This window comes from Aptenodytes patagonicus, chromosome 1 (genome assembly GCF_965638725.1).
Source record: "Aptenodytes patagonicus chromosome 1, bAptPat1.pri.cur, whole genome shotgun sequence".
Classification (NCBI taxonomy): domain Eukaryota; kingdom Metazoa; phylum Chordata; class Aves; order Sphenisciformes; family Spheniscidae; genus Aptenodytes; species Aptenodytes patagonicus.
Window position 1 is genome coordinate 223,721,981 of NC_134949.1, and position 12,726 is coordinate 223,734,706.

At 43.4% G+C, this 12,726-nt stretch overlaps 1 protein-coding gene across 2 annotated transcripts in view; it reads left to right on the forward strand.

Moving 5' to 3' along the window:
• Positions 1–12,726, forward strand: part of NARS2 (asparaginyl-tRNA synthetase 2, mitochondrial) — a 55,366-nt gene that overhangs the window by 14,441 nt on the left and 28,199 nt on the right. For both annotated transcript variants that reach the window (XM_076328433.1, XM_076328434.1), the window contains exon 6: positions 3,925–4,025. In XM_076328433.1, coding sequence (XP_076184548.1) covers positions 3,925–4,025 — 101 coding nt within the window. The remainder of the gene's footprint in view (positions 1–3,924; positions 4,026–12,726) is intronic.

The window sequence follows — 12,726 nt, forward strand, 5'->3', positions numbered from 1 at the left end:
ATCTAAAAGGCTGAGCATAAATCTGGGGCACAGGCACTTGAAAACATTGGCCTGATCCTGTGCTTGAATTTGTAAAGTGGAGGAACCACCTCTAGGGGGTTAATTGATATTTGTACATGTGAAATGTGAAGTTGCTGATTATGGGATACCTTCTTACTGAAGGCACCCCTTCAGCAAGGAAAAGGGAGGCATTTCATTTTCCCTGTGTGGCAGGTGGATTGACTTTTGCAGCTCACAACATGTGTTCATCAAGCTTTGTGTCTCAAAATGAGGGAGAGGAAGTGGGCAGTTGTGGGAAGGCAAGGCGATCGGATGGTGATGGGGGAATAAAATTCTACCTAAATATTGCAGTGTTCACTCTTCACCTTCTGTTGGAAGCCATCCAGGAGCTGCTTGCGATGCAGACATGCATCTCAGGATCTCTCAGTGGCCTGCAGGTTTTTATAAGTCCGGTTGAGCTGTAGACTTTCTCACACTCTTCCTCCAGTCACTTACTGTTGTGTCTATTTTGTCTTTGCCTCCCTGAGATTGCATCTGATTTGGAGAATGAAAAATGACACAAAGTCATTATAAATAAACCAAGCCCCAGCTCCTGGGGACAGCTGTATCCTGTTTGTGGATTTTGGGGGGGGGAGTGTTGAGATTTCATGGCTGATTTCTTCTGTTCTTTTCCTGCTTCCAGTCTGTCTCTTTCTTGTTGTTTAGAAATTGCATCCCACAGGATTAGGTGGGATTTTTCACTGGTGGAACAAGGAATGTAGCTGAACTAAGCTTGCAGTAGGAGAAACTGGAGTGGTACATGGCTCTTCTCTTTAGTGTTCTGGCCATGGCTCTGGGGCTGTGGTATGTGGATGTTTGTATGTTTATTAATACCCTTATTGTTTTTGAGCAAATACTCTGGGTTTATTTGAAGAAAACAATAGGGGCCTGCTTCTGCATCCTTGGGTTTTGTTGTTTGGTTTTTTTAGAACTGAAAAACCTATGAAACAAAGGAAGCAGTCCTGGAGTTACAGCCCCAAATTGTCATATTTCCATTGATCTCTGTGGAGCAAGGCAAGTTTGCTCTTTTCTTTAGTGTGATGTGGTGAAGAGATAAAACTGCCTTGTGATCTTGAGGTCTTTAGCAGTCTCTGTTTTATCTTTTGGATGAGCAGCAGAGCTTTTTGAGAACAAAAGCAACACCTTCCGACTCATTGAGAAAAATGGCAGACTGTAGAATATCAAAGGCTGGTGAACAAGCCTGAGCCTAGCAACCTCCCTGTGACAAGGCAAGTTGGGCAGTAGGGTGGCTGGAGGCAGTGGCATACTTAGCTGAGCTGGCAGCACTTAGCATAACTCCTAGGAATTACACTTTGAAAAGTGGGTATTTCAAACTTATCTCAGAAGAACGCATTCGTTTGGAAGTGAATGTAGATCAGCCAAACCTCAGATTAGCTTCGAAGTTTCTTTTGTCTTTCTCCTGAACCTTTGAATCCTCCGAAGCTTAGGGATGACATTGAAATATAGAAAATGCTGAAACAAAAATCTCATTTATCTTCATGTTTTCTTAAAAGTCACAGAATTGTGACCTCTAGAGATCGTCTAATCCATCTCACTGTGCTCAAACAGGGTCAGCTAGAGCAAGTTGCCCAGGACTCTGTCCTGCCGAGTTTTTAGTATCTCCCCAGATGGAGACTTCATAGCCTCTCTAGGCAACCTGTTCTAGTGTTTGACCACCCTCACAGTAAATAAAAAAAAAAAAGTTTATTCTTGTTTTCAGATGAAATTTCATGTGTCTTTTTTAAAATCTGTGCCCATTGCCTCTTGTCCTCTCAGTAAGCACAGCTGAGATGAGTCTGGTTCCTTCTTCATTCCCTTCCATCAGGTATTTATACACATGGATAAGATCCCCCCTGAGCCTTCTCTTCTCCATGCTGAACAGTCCCAGCTCTCTCAGCCTCTCCTCATATGAAAGATGCTCCAGTCCATTAATCATCTCTGTGGCCCTTTGCTGGACTCACTCCAGTATATCTATGTCTGTCTTGTACTGGGGAGGAGAGCGCTTCACCCAGCGACCTTGGTGAGTCCCCAGTGCTATGCAGAGGGGAGGGATTCCCTTCCTTGACCTGCTGGCAGCGCTCTGCCTAACGCAGCCCAGGAGACTGGTGACTTTCTTTGCCATGAGGGCTCCTTGCTCTCTTCTGGTCAGCTTCGTGTCTGCCAGGGAAATGGTGAAGCACACTCCTTATGCTCAAATGACTTCTAAAGTGCTCGACACAGAGGTCTTCTAACTTTGTCTTTTGTGCCTGTAAATTAAAAAACAAAAATATACCATCACTTTAATGAGACTTTTTTAAGACCATTTTTCATAATGAAACACTGAACTTGCTAAATTTTCCATCACTCGTGTTTTTTTATGCTTAAAATATCTGGTGACCAGAAAAAAACATGCAAAAGCTGAAATGTAGTTTGTTTTTCAGTGCCTATATAATGTGTAAGCTGTGATGTTTCCAACTCCAAATTGTTTCAGTTCTGCTTTCTTTGAAGACTGAATAACAAGTCTTAAGAGGGTATTGCATTCCTTTTTTTTTTCTTCTGATTACTGTTGGTCTTTTTGCAATGGAAACAAATTCATTTGCACATGAAAAGGAAATAGCACTGGTTTTAAGTCTGCTAAAATTCGGTGCACCTGACAGAAAATACTCCTCCATTTTCTCATCAGACTTGAAATTGAATTTTGAAGGCAGTGCTGCGTGAAGCTTCAAACTTCTAAACGATAGAGATTCTTCCCTTCCCCCCCTCACTGTTCATCTTGGTAGGAAAGAGTTAAAAATCAATACTTATATTTGGAGACTGGATCGATAGGCTGGCATCTTTCTTTTGTATGTTGCTGGGCAAAGTGTTCTTCAACAGATGTTCCAGAGGGATTTTCATTTTGTATGTCTGCATTTCCCAGAAACATGGGATCTGGTTTCTCCACCTGCTCCCAAACTCTTAGGCAGACAAACCCTTAGCTATGTACGCGTTACTTTACCAGGGAGCCAAAAGTCAGAGGCTACTCCAGAAAATCTGCATTTCTACCACTCTTGGTCTCAGACTTGCATGTAAAATGGTGAATATGTCCTTTCAGACCTTTTACTTCACATTTTGTTACCTCCTTCCTTTCTACAATGTCATTCCTCATTGAGCTCATGGATGTTTAAACACGTAAGTTACACAATTCTTTTCTTGAGTAAAATTTAGAGCTCCCGACATACCCACATGCAAAGACAAGAGGTGAGAAGTGAAGAGCCACATATTATTTTAGCTTTGTACGAACTCTGTGCTGCCTGCAAAGTTTAGGGCAAACAGTCAAATTCTATGAAGCTGTGTCATCTTAACAAGTTACTTCCTTCTCAGCTGAACTGATACAACTAATTGCTGGGGATCCAATTTATGATCCCTGTTAGTTTGAGAAATGTCTGAAAGAACTGCGTATCCTTCCTCTGTGCTGACATGTCCAGGCTTTGCTGGGGAAGCTGGGGGTATGTCCCACCATTCACAGACTTGCCCTGCAAGTTGTTGTGATACCTACAACCCATATCCTCATAAGTCACTGAAAGTGGAAGAGGGAGCTGTGGTGTTTCCCACTTAAAGTATGGCTTTTCACTACACAGACACATTATTTGCATCGGACCCCTAGAAAGAGAAGTCCCCAAGAATGCTTTATCTTGTGGGGTTTTTCTTACTGTGTTTTGCTTAAATAGGTTTTAGAGCCCATTAGCAGTCTGAACAAAGATATGGAGCATTGTATTATGACTTACCACACTGTTGGATTCCATCTCAGCAGTGTTTGGGTTGAATCTCATGGAATTTCTTCAGAGAAAAAAGGGAAAATAAACCGGGAGCTGTGCTTTTTATTCAAACACCGGTAGTCTAACTTCTTGCTCATTTTTTGATTTACAGATGTCAAATGAGGCAAGGGAATCTGCGGAAAAGACCCATTTCTTCAATGTGCCTGCCTTCCTGACAGTTTCTGGCCAGCTCCATTTGGAAGTGATGGCAGGGTGAGCAAAATGAGAAGTTTTTGGCTTGATCTGTGGGATCTTCTCGGTTGGTAATTTTGCTCCATTGGTATCCATTAGGTATCTGCCACATGTGTGCCAGAAATGAATTGAGCAGCAGTGGCTGGATGATGGTGTGAGAGGCCAGCCTAGGCAGGGGAAAATTAGACTGCTTTTTAATTCTGGTCTATGAACTAGTTTTAAATATTAGGAGTCGTCTTCTACTTACCAGGGATTGGGAATATTGGATGGAGATGTAATCTTTATGGGAATGACTGTGGGATTGTTGCTAATAACTGTAGTACCTTAAGTGTCTTTTTGTTGTTGTTCACACCTGGCATGTCTCAGCAAGAAAATCTTTTTCATTTTAGCTATCGCATTCCTTTCCTCTTTTCTCCTTTTTTCCCAAGCTTCCTTTTTCTGTCTCCTTCAGTCTTCCTGTGGTGTTTCTTCCTCCTGCCAAGTCTCACTTCTCCTGTTTCATTGCTTTCACACTTGATGCTTTGTTCATTCTAGCCACTAAAGTGATCACAGTCAAATAGTTAATACTGACTTTCATTAAAAAAAAAAAAATTATCCTTAAGCTTTTAATGTTAATATTTCACTGAGATAGTTAGGGGTGAAAGCATCAGTCTGTCAGAGAGACAGTTCCCTTTGATTAGGGGGATTGGTCCTCATCTATACTGAATTTTCCCAATAAATTAACTGAATCAGTACTTTAAATAGATGGAGTCAAATCAGCACAATCCCTTATTTGAAGGCACAGTTTTCTGAGCGCTTGCAATGTGGGTTCTCCTCAGACAGGATACTTCAGCCAAATCACTGCCTGCCAGCTGAATGGCTGATAAAGCCTGTCAGAAACCAGGTCTCAGGCAGGTAGCACTGCAGTTGTTTGCCACGTGCCAAGGGGGTTCATCGTGCACTTACAGTGACTTTAAAATCACTTTTAAAGTGACTAGTTACTGTCCAGTGCAAATCTCCTGAAGATGAGAGGGATAAAACCCTAGCTTTAGAAAATGTGAACTTGGAAGATCTGCTTTTTCATGTGGAGGTTCTAACGAGTATTTCTAATAGTATTTGCTGTCCGTGCCTCATATCCAATGTTGAGAACCAAATAATAAATGTTTAGCTGTTTTTTTTATTTAATCACTGTTGCACAGTTTAATTGGCTGCCGGTAAATAGCTGCAGTGAAATTGTTCAAAGGGCGTTTTGCATATAAATCAAAAGGTATAAATTTCTTCAGAAAGCTGTTTTCTGCCTGGCTTGTTATCTCCGAGAGACAGTGTCTCTTCCCAGACCACCTAGGCGGCTGTGGTCTGCTGAAATACTCAAGCTAAAGGTTCTCGACGGACAGGATGTTTCTCATGTGGTGCCCTGGCTGCTGCGACAGAAGCACAGGTCACTTGGCAGCCAAAGGCTGATGCGTCATCTCAGACATTAGCTGGGGAAAGTTAATGAGGAAGAGGTTTGTTTAACTGTAGGGGTGGTGGAGTTCTTGCGTCCCTGAAAGATGATGGGATGACATGCATTTGTACGTGTTAGACTTAATTGACTGGCATGCATTGTGACCTTTATTGAAAGACGTAATTCCACAAATCAAATAAGTCCAAAGAAAAAGTATGGATTGTAATGATTAACTTGAAATACAGCCTCACTCTCTTACATCAGTCTGTTCCCTTTAAATAGTACACAGCCTGCTCTGGGATGGAACAGGAGGCTAAACTGGGCAGATGCAAGACCTGTCTGCTAAATATTTTTTCCATTGATATCACTCAGGTGCACCTTGCTCTCTAAGGATGGGTAAAAAAAAAAAAATCAATGCTCTTCAGCATGCAGTGCAGTACATTACGTTACAGCTTCATGTTCCTATTTTACAGTAGCGTGTTGTTCTTACGGGTATTTTAAATGGATCCAGTGCCATCTAAATTTAGATAAGCTGTGTTTATTCATGATGGGGTATAGTTGTTCTGTGAACCTGCTCCTTTTATTTTATTTAAGCACACTGAGTTTTTGAGGCCTACAGCTGAAGTGGTATTGAATCCCTTCAGTCTTCAAAAATATATCAAGCTCCTTTAGATGCAGAAGCACCATAGTGACTCATCACAGTATTAACCCTCTAGGTACTGTGAAACCCTTTCGGTACTCTGAAGGTTTTATTTGTGGTTATCAAGTTGGCCTTACTCTGTGAATGGGACTCCTACGTGATCAAAGAACGTAAATGCATAATAGTAACCAGAGCTGCTTGGCAAATGAATGTGTTTTGATGATGCTTTCAGAGTAGTAAAAAGTGGAAGTTCCTCTCCCCCCGAAACGAAAATGTTCTGGTCTTCCCAATAAACAAAGCAGCCAAAACAGTAAAGATTTATGTGTTTTGGATTTGATCCTGTGAAATTTACCCTTTGTTTTAGCCAGACTAAATTCTTCATGCCCAGAAAAGGAACTATTCTTCAAAAATTCCCTTTAGCTTAAATAAAATGTTGACTTGCTGCAGTCTTAAGGCGTTCAGGAACAACTGGTCCCTGAGAATTTGTGGGAGGACACCAAGGTAGAAATGCTTGGGAGACCCTTCCCCATCCAGTCTTGGCCCATACCCTGTTGTGACTTGCTGTGGGAGTACAGAGACAGATCCTGCAGAAGTCCATTAGAAACCAGGGATGGAGCAGGATAGGTATGAGGGGCAGGGAGGAATTTGTCCATGGGGTTTATGTAGTAGGGAACAGAAAGTCAGCTACTCAGTCATGTCTGTTTGGACGTAGCTTTTAGCTTTACAGACCTCATGAGCAACCTCCAAGCTGTGGTTGGAAAAATCTGGGCAGGAAGAGGTATGGAGAAGACTTACCAGATGTGTCTGGAACTAAGTCGTCTGCTGTCCTTGCTGAGAGTTCATCTGCAGCCCACAGGGTATCATCTGAATACCCGTGCCTGCGTGTTGTCCAGGGCTCAGGGCTCCATTTTATGGCAAGGCTGCTTGGTGCTATTCCTGATTACAGGAGAGAACAGTGAGCCATTTATAATTTGTGAGTTTTTAACCTTTTTCTTTGAGGAAAAGTGGGAAGAGAGGTGTTCCTGTGTTTATTGACTGTCTGCTGTGCTGTGTATGCTTATTATTGAAGGCAAGGTCAGAGAAGTTCATCTTGCCTCTCAGTATGACGCGAACGGCCTAGTTGGCACAACTTCTCATTTCATTGTACTTCATCTTTGCAGTGACGGCATCTAGGTTGACTGCTCAGGGTGTCTGAATCATTGTCAGCTGCTATAAATCTATAGGCTCTTTAAGGTCTCCAGAAAAGTCTTTATTCAGTAATACAGCTCTCCCCTTTAGTCTTCTCAGTTTCAGATGAGTCAGTAACCGATGTATGTGGTAGAAGTTTGTAGGACTGTGTGTGTCCCGATAACTGGTTTTAAATGTCATTGGTTTGCTGTGAAGTCCTTGTGGTATTTCCTCACCCCGTGATCCTCCGGTGAGGATAAAGGCCCCTTTGGGGACCTGAAGTAGGCTGGAGGGTCTGTGACAGCTGAAGATGATTCAGAGGCATACTGGAGATAGCCAAACCCAATTGTTGCCAAGAAGTACAGCTCACTGGCTGTATTAACTCTTTTTTTTTTTTTTTTCCTCCTTTCACCCGTCTGTACTTCCCACAAGCTGTCTACCTGCTCCTCTCCTTTCAGCCCATCTTGCTAATAGTTTACATCATTGTTTTGCATTGATTTTCCTTGCACCATGTTTGATCCGAGGCACTGTCTGTTCTGCCTTTTGCATCATGAGCTTAACTAAAACTGCTTTTCCTAAAAGCTCTGGGGGCTATCCCCTCCTTAAATCGCAGAATAAGTTCTGTCCTCATTCCTTGCTCTCCCTAGCTCTGTTTCTTTTCTCTTATCAGACCTTCAGTGGGTTTCTCCTCTCTTGTTTGTCTCACGTTCTCCTGAAGTTCCCTGCAAATGGGTGAAAGGCTCAGGGGCAACCTAATAGCAGCCTACTAGGACCTGCGAGGAGGTTATCAGCAGACAAGCCCACTCTTTGCAATGGTGAACGATAGGAGGACAAGAGACAATGGGGATAAGTTGAAACAAGAGAAGTTCTGAGTGGAGGGGGGGGGGGGGGGGAGAATCACTTAAGAGATCAGTCAAGCATTGGAAAAGATTGCTGAGAGAGACTGTGCACTTTTCATCCTTAGAGGTTTTCAAGACCCAGCTAGATAAAGCCTTGAGCAACCTGGTCTGGCCTTCTCACTGACCCTGCTTTGAGCAGAAGACTAGACCAGCGACCTCCTGAGGTCCCTTCCAGCCTGAATTATTCTGTCCTTCTAAGTTTATTCTTGGTTTCATTCTCATTTTCCTCTCCACCAATCTCATCCACAAGACCATCTTGGTGAATTTTCTCTCTGGTTCACTTTCAGTTCAACATCTCTCCCCAGGACCTGTATTTTTCTGCCTATTTAAAATCTCAGCCTTTCATACTGAAAGGTATCTTTCATCTGCCTGTTAATGTCTAGCTATCAAACTTAGCTTAGTTGAAACATAATTAATCTCATTCCCCTCTCCTCAAGCACATCCCCTTGATTTCTAAACCGTCATGGATTTTGCTACTGTTCTGCCTATTCCAGATATTCTCTGCAATCCTGCAACTGGTTTTTCTGGTTGCAGAGAGGCTCTAAAAAAATCTCAGTCATCCAGACCGTTTTAGCTGTGTCTGCCTGAGTTTGTAGAGAGCTGAACGCAGTGAATTTCCTGCTGGTTTCAGAAGATACTGAAATCACACCGATTTCACTTTTAAAATGCCAGTACTTCACTGCTTTTCAAAGCATGGAAGAGATGGAGAGAAAGAGCTGTCATTTCGGGTTGGTGTTCAAGAAAACGCTGCAGAGCTGAAGAGAGATGTGTTTGAGCCCGCCTTTCATAAAAGAGGCTTCGTTTTCAGCAGTCTGGCAAATGCAGCTTTAAAATTTGATTCCAAAATTACTTGCTAATGATGGAACAGATTGCATTGTCTTCAAGCAAATATTTGCTCTACATTGTACAATTTTAAATACTTTTGAATGCAGCTGCAGGAATGATGTCCGGTTGTATAACATTCCTGTTGCTAAGAATTAACAAAAATAAGTGTAATTATTTATCTTGGATGCCTGAAAAAAATCTCTGACACTTCTTGCACAACATTTGTTTCAATCTGACTCACAACGCAGGCTCTTATAATTAGCACACTAACTTCCATTAATTAGGCTGACACTTAATTGGAGCTATAAAAAGCAACCCTGACATGTCTGTTTTTAATCAATTACCATATGCCTCAGTCTGGTTCATGGCTGCTGCAGTGATTGTTAATGACTTTGTATTACTGGGAGGCTCAATGCATAAACTTTGTAGGTACAACAGTGAGCCTAGGGTTACTTGGCTGGTTGGAGTTTTATGGTCCGCATGGATATGCTGTTGGTCCTTTCTCCCTCTTGTCATGATTCAACCCCAGATGGCAACTAAGCACCACCCAGCCGCTCGCTCACTCCCCCCCAGTGGGATAGGGGAGAGAATCGGAAGGGTAAGAGTGAGAAAACTTGTGGGTTGAGATAAAGACAGTTTAATAGGTAAAGCAAAAGCTGCGCACGCAAGCAAAGCAAAACAAGGAATTCATTCACTCCTTCCCATGGGCAGGTGTTCAGCCATCCCCAGGAAAGCAGGGCTCCATCACGCGTCACGGTGACTTGGGAAGACAAACACCATCACTCCGAACGTCCCCCCCTTCCTTCTTCTTCCACCAGCTTTATATGCTGACCATGACGTCCCATGGTATGGAATGTCCCTTTGGTCAGTTGGGGTCAGCTGTCCTGGCTGTGTCCTCTCCCAGCTTCTCGTGCCTCCCCCAGCCTGCTCGCTGGTGGGGTGGGGTGAGGAGCAGAAAAGGCCTTGACTCTGTGTCAGCACTGCTCAGCAATAGCGAAAACATCCCTGTGTTATCAACACTGTTTCCAGCACAAATCCAAAACACAGCCCCATACCAGCTACTGTGAAGAAAATTAACTCTGCCCCTGCCAAAACCAGCACACCTGTCCGCTTTTTTGGGAGGGGAGGCAAGTAATTCCCTTGCACAGTGAGTGTGCTGAGAGCAGCTGCAGTTCAGCCATGTCCCTGGGATCCACGCGTGAAGGGCTGAGTGCAATCCCAGCAGCATCTTGGACTATGTGCTCTTTATTTTGTCTCCTGACTGTAAAACTCATGTGCAGGTAGCAACAGAAGAACAGGTTTTACGCTTATCTGGTGAAAGGTGTCATCAGCTGAAATTCCTGGTCCTCCTTTTACTAGTGAGCTAACTTAAACCATTCTGTTTCTGTCTTGAATCCACTGCACGGCCTTTTTTCCTTCTCTGAACATTGTCATCCCTGTTTGAAGCAGTAGTAGGTGCCGTAGGATCCGTGTCAGAAGATCCCAGCATCCAGCTTTGTGCAGACCCTTGCAGCTCAGCTTCATGCGTGTGCCCAAACAAAACCGTGAGAGCTGCAGGGGGTTAAGAAACTGTGGCTTTGTGAGTTACAACAGGGCTGTTATAACCCCCTGCCCGCCTGTTCCCCCATACCGTAGTAGCCACATTCATGGTGGCTTCTGCAAACGTGTTTTACTTTACGAGTGAGGCAAGCAAGAAGCCTGCGGGCGGTCTGTTACTGCAGCTCAGCTGACCATCAGTGGCTTACGATGCCGTGGCAAACTTGGTTGCTTACGAGAGCGTGAACGTGCCCTGTGTTCAGGCTGCAGCTCCTGCTTCTCAGGGAGCCTCCATGCCCCAAGAATTGGCTCCAGTATGAGACGTTAAAGCAGGCGGCTCCATCCCTGTTAACTCCCACAGCTTTCCTTAAAATAGATGCACAAATCCAATAGCATGTGCCCTGAATTTCTTCAAGGGTTTGCTTTCGTTACACTGAAGTAGAATATGGATATAGATACTGGTCATAGTCAGCTGGGACATGTTGCATTTAATATAGCTTTTAGTAATTTTTTTTTTTAGTACAGTTATTTACTTTCTTTAGTTACTGTAGAATCTGAGGCCTTGGGGATTTTAAATAGCTACACCCAAACTTTGAAATGTGGCCCGAACCATGACTCTCTTTGTGCAGTAAAGCACCCACTGATGCAGTTTCTTGCTGTGATTCATATTTGTGGAGTTCGTAGAACCAGTGTCCATCTGAAAAAAAAAAAAAAAAAAATTAAAAAATCCTCTTCATAGCTATTATAATGCAGTTTCTGGAGAACATGTGTTTTTTCCGCTCTGAAAGGAAAAAGACTTAACGCAATTGCTCCCCCCCCATGCTGGTAATGTATTTTTATGGCTTAGAGTAGGAGTCACTGGGATGATTAAGTTTTGAAAGAGATCTTTGCTCCCTGTTTTATTTAAATCTTTGAAACATTTTGTACCACTCCTTTGTAGAAGATCTCTGTTAGCTAGGGCATGGGAAATGGTTATTTGTATAAATGCTTAACTACTCTGGTGGCTTTCATCAGCCCAGCTTGAGTTATCATTGCTAATTAGTGGTTTTATTGGCTTTAATTAGAAATAATAATATCAAAACTAGGACAAAACAAGACTCCACTGAGAATAAACTATAAAAGTGTCGCATAAAAGGGTGGAGGACCCAGGCTGATACGATCTTTGAGCCTGGAGCAGAAGACATTGTATGGCTCTGGGTAACTCTGTTTCCTTTGTGTCTCGATTTTCCGCTATTCTCCTGCCGTCTGTAAATTAACGATACAGTGCCTAGGTGGGCTGTGAGGCTTAATAAACAAAGTGCGGGGTGCTTTGCCAGATAATTAGGGTATATGGGTCATGTTGTTAATTATTCAAGTGTGCCTGGATTGTTTTCAAGCAGAGGTGGATGACCTGGGGAGGATCCTTGTCCCATCTTCTTCTTTTCTTGCCGTCGAAGCCGGAGCAGAGGACGTGGCAGGGGGAGAGCCAGTGCCGGCGCGTGGCAGGAGGGTGCTGCTGCGCACGCAGCCCTGCGGGCATGGTGGGACTCTGCCCTTTGGAGGTTGCAGCAAGGGAAACTGCTGTGTTGCCTCAGTCTGACTGGCTGGGGGGGAAGTTTGACACTTCCCAGTCCCTGTCTGGGAACTTAGCATTTTTTTTTTTAATTTATGTATTTATTTTTGGCTGCTTACAAAAGGAAGTACAGTCCTATCTCGTTGCAGTGTGAATTGAAACCTTACCACTCAGTGCACCAGCTCTGCTGCCCAGGCCTAAGCCTCACATACTGCTATAAAAGCCCTTGTCAAGATGCAGCTTTTCTCATCTGCCCTTCCTCAGAGGGCAGACAGAAGTGGCACGTTCTATGAGGAATCTTTTAAAACTCCTTTTTCTGCTTTTTTTTCTGGATAAAATTCAGTGCCCCCCCCACCGCCTTTTCAACAGAAACATGCATTTTCGTTGTGCAAAATCCAAACCACCAAACACTACTAATGGGAGTATTATTTTTACATTGAGGTTAAAAAAACAGGTATTTCTGTCCAACTCTGAGGTTTCATTTTAACACAGCCTACCCAGCTCAAGGATGTAAAACATTCTCCCTCTTCTCCAAACTGCTGGGCACCCATACCTCGCTAGCATCATTAGGAGCCCTGGGTTTCCAGCTCCTCTAAAAACTAGACCCTGGAGGCACTGTATCAGTATGTTTGAATGGTGGTCTCTGTGCATGTGGTTTCTTGTGTCGGGCCAGAACGTCT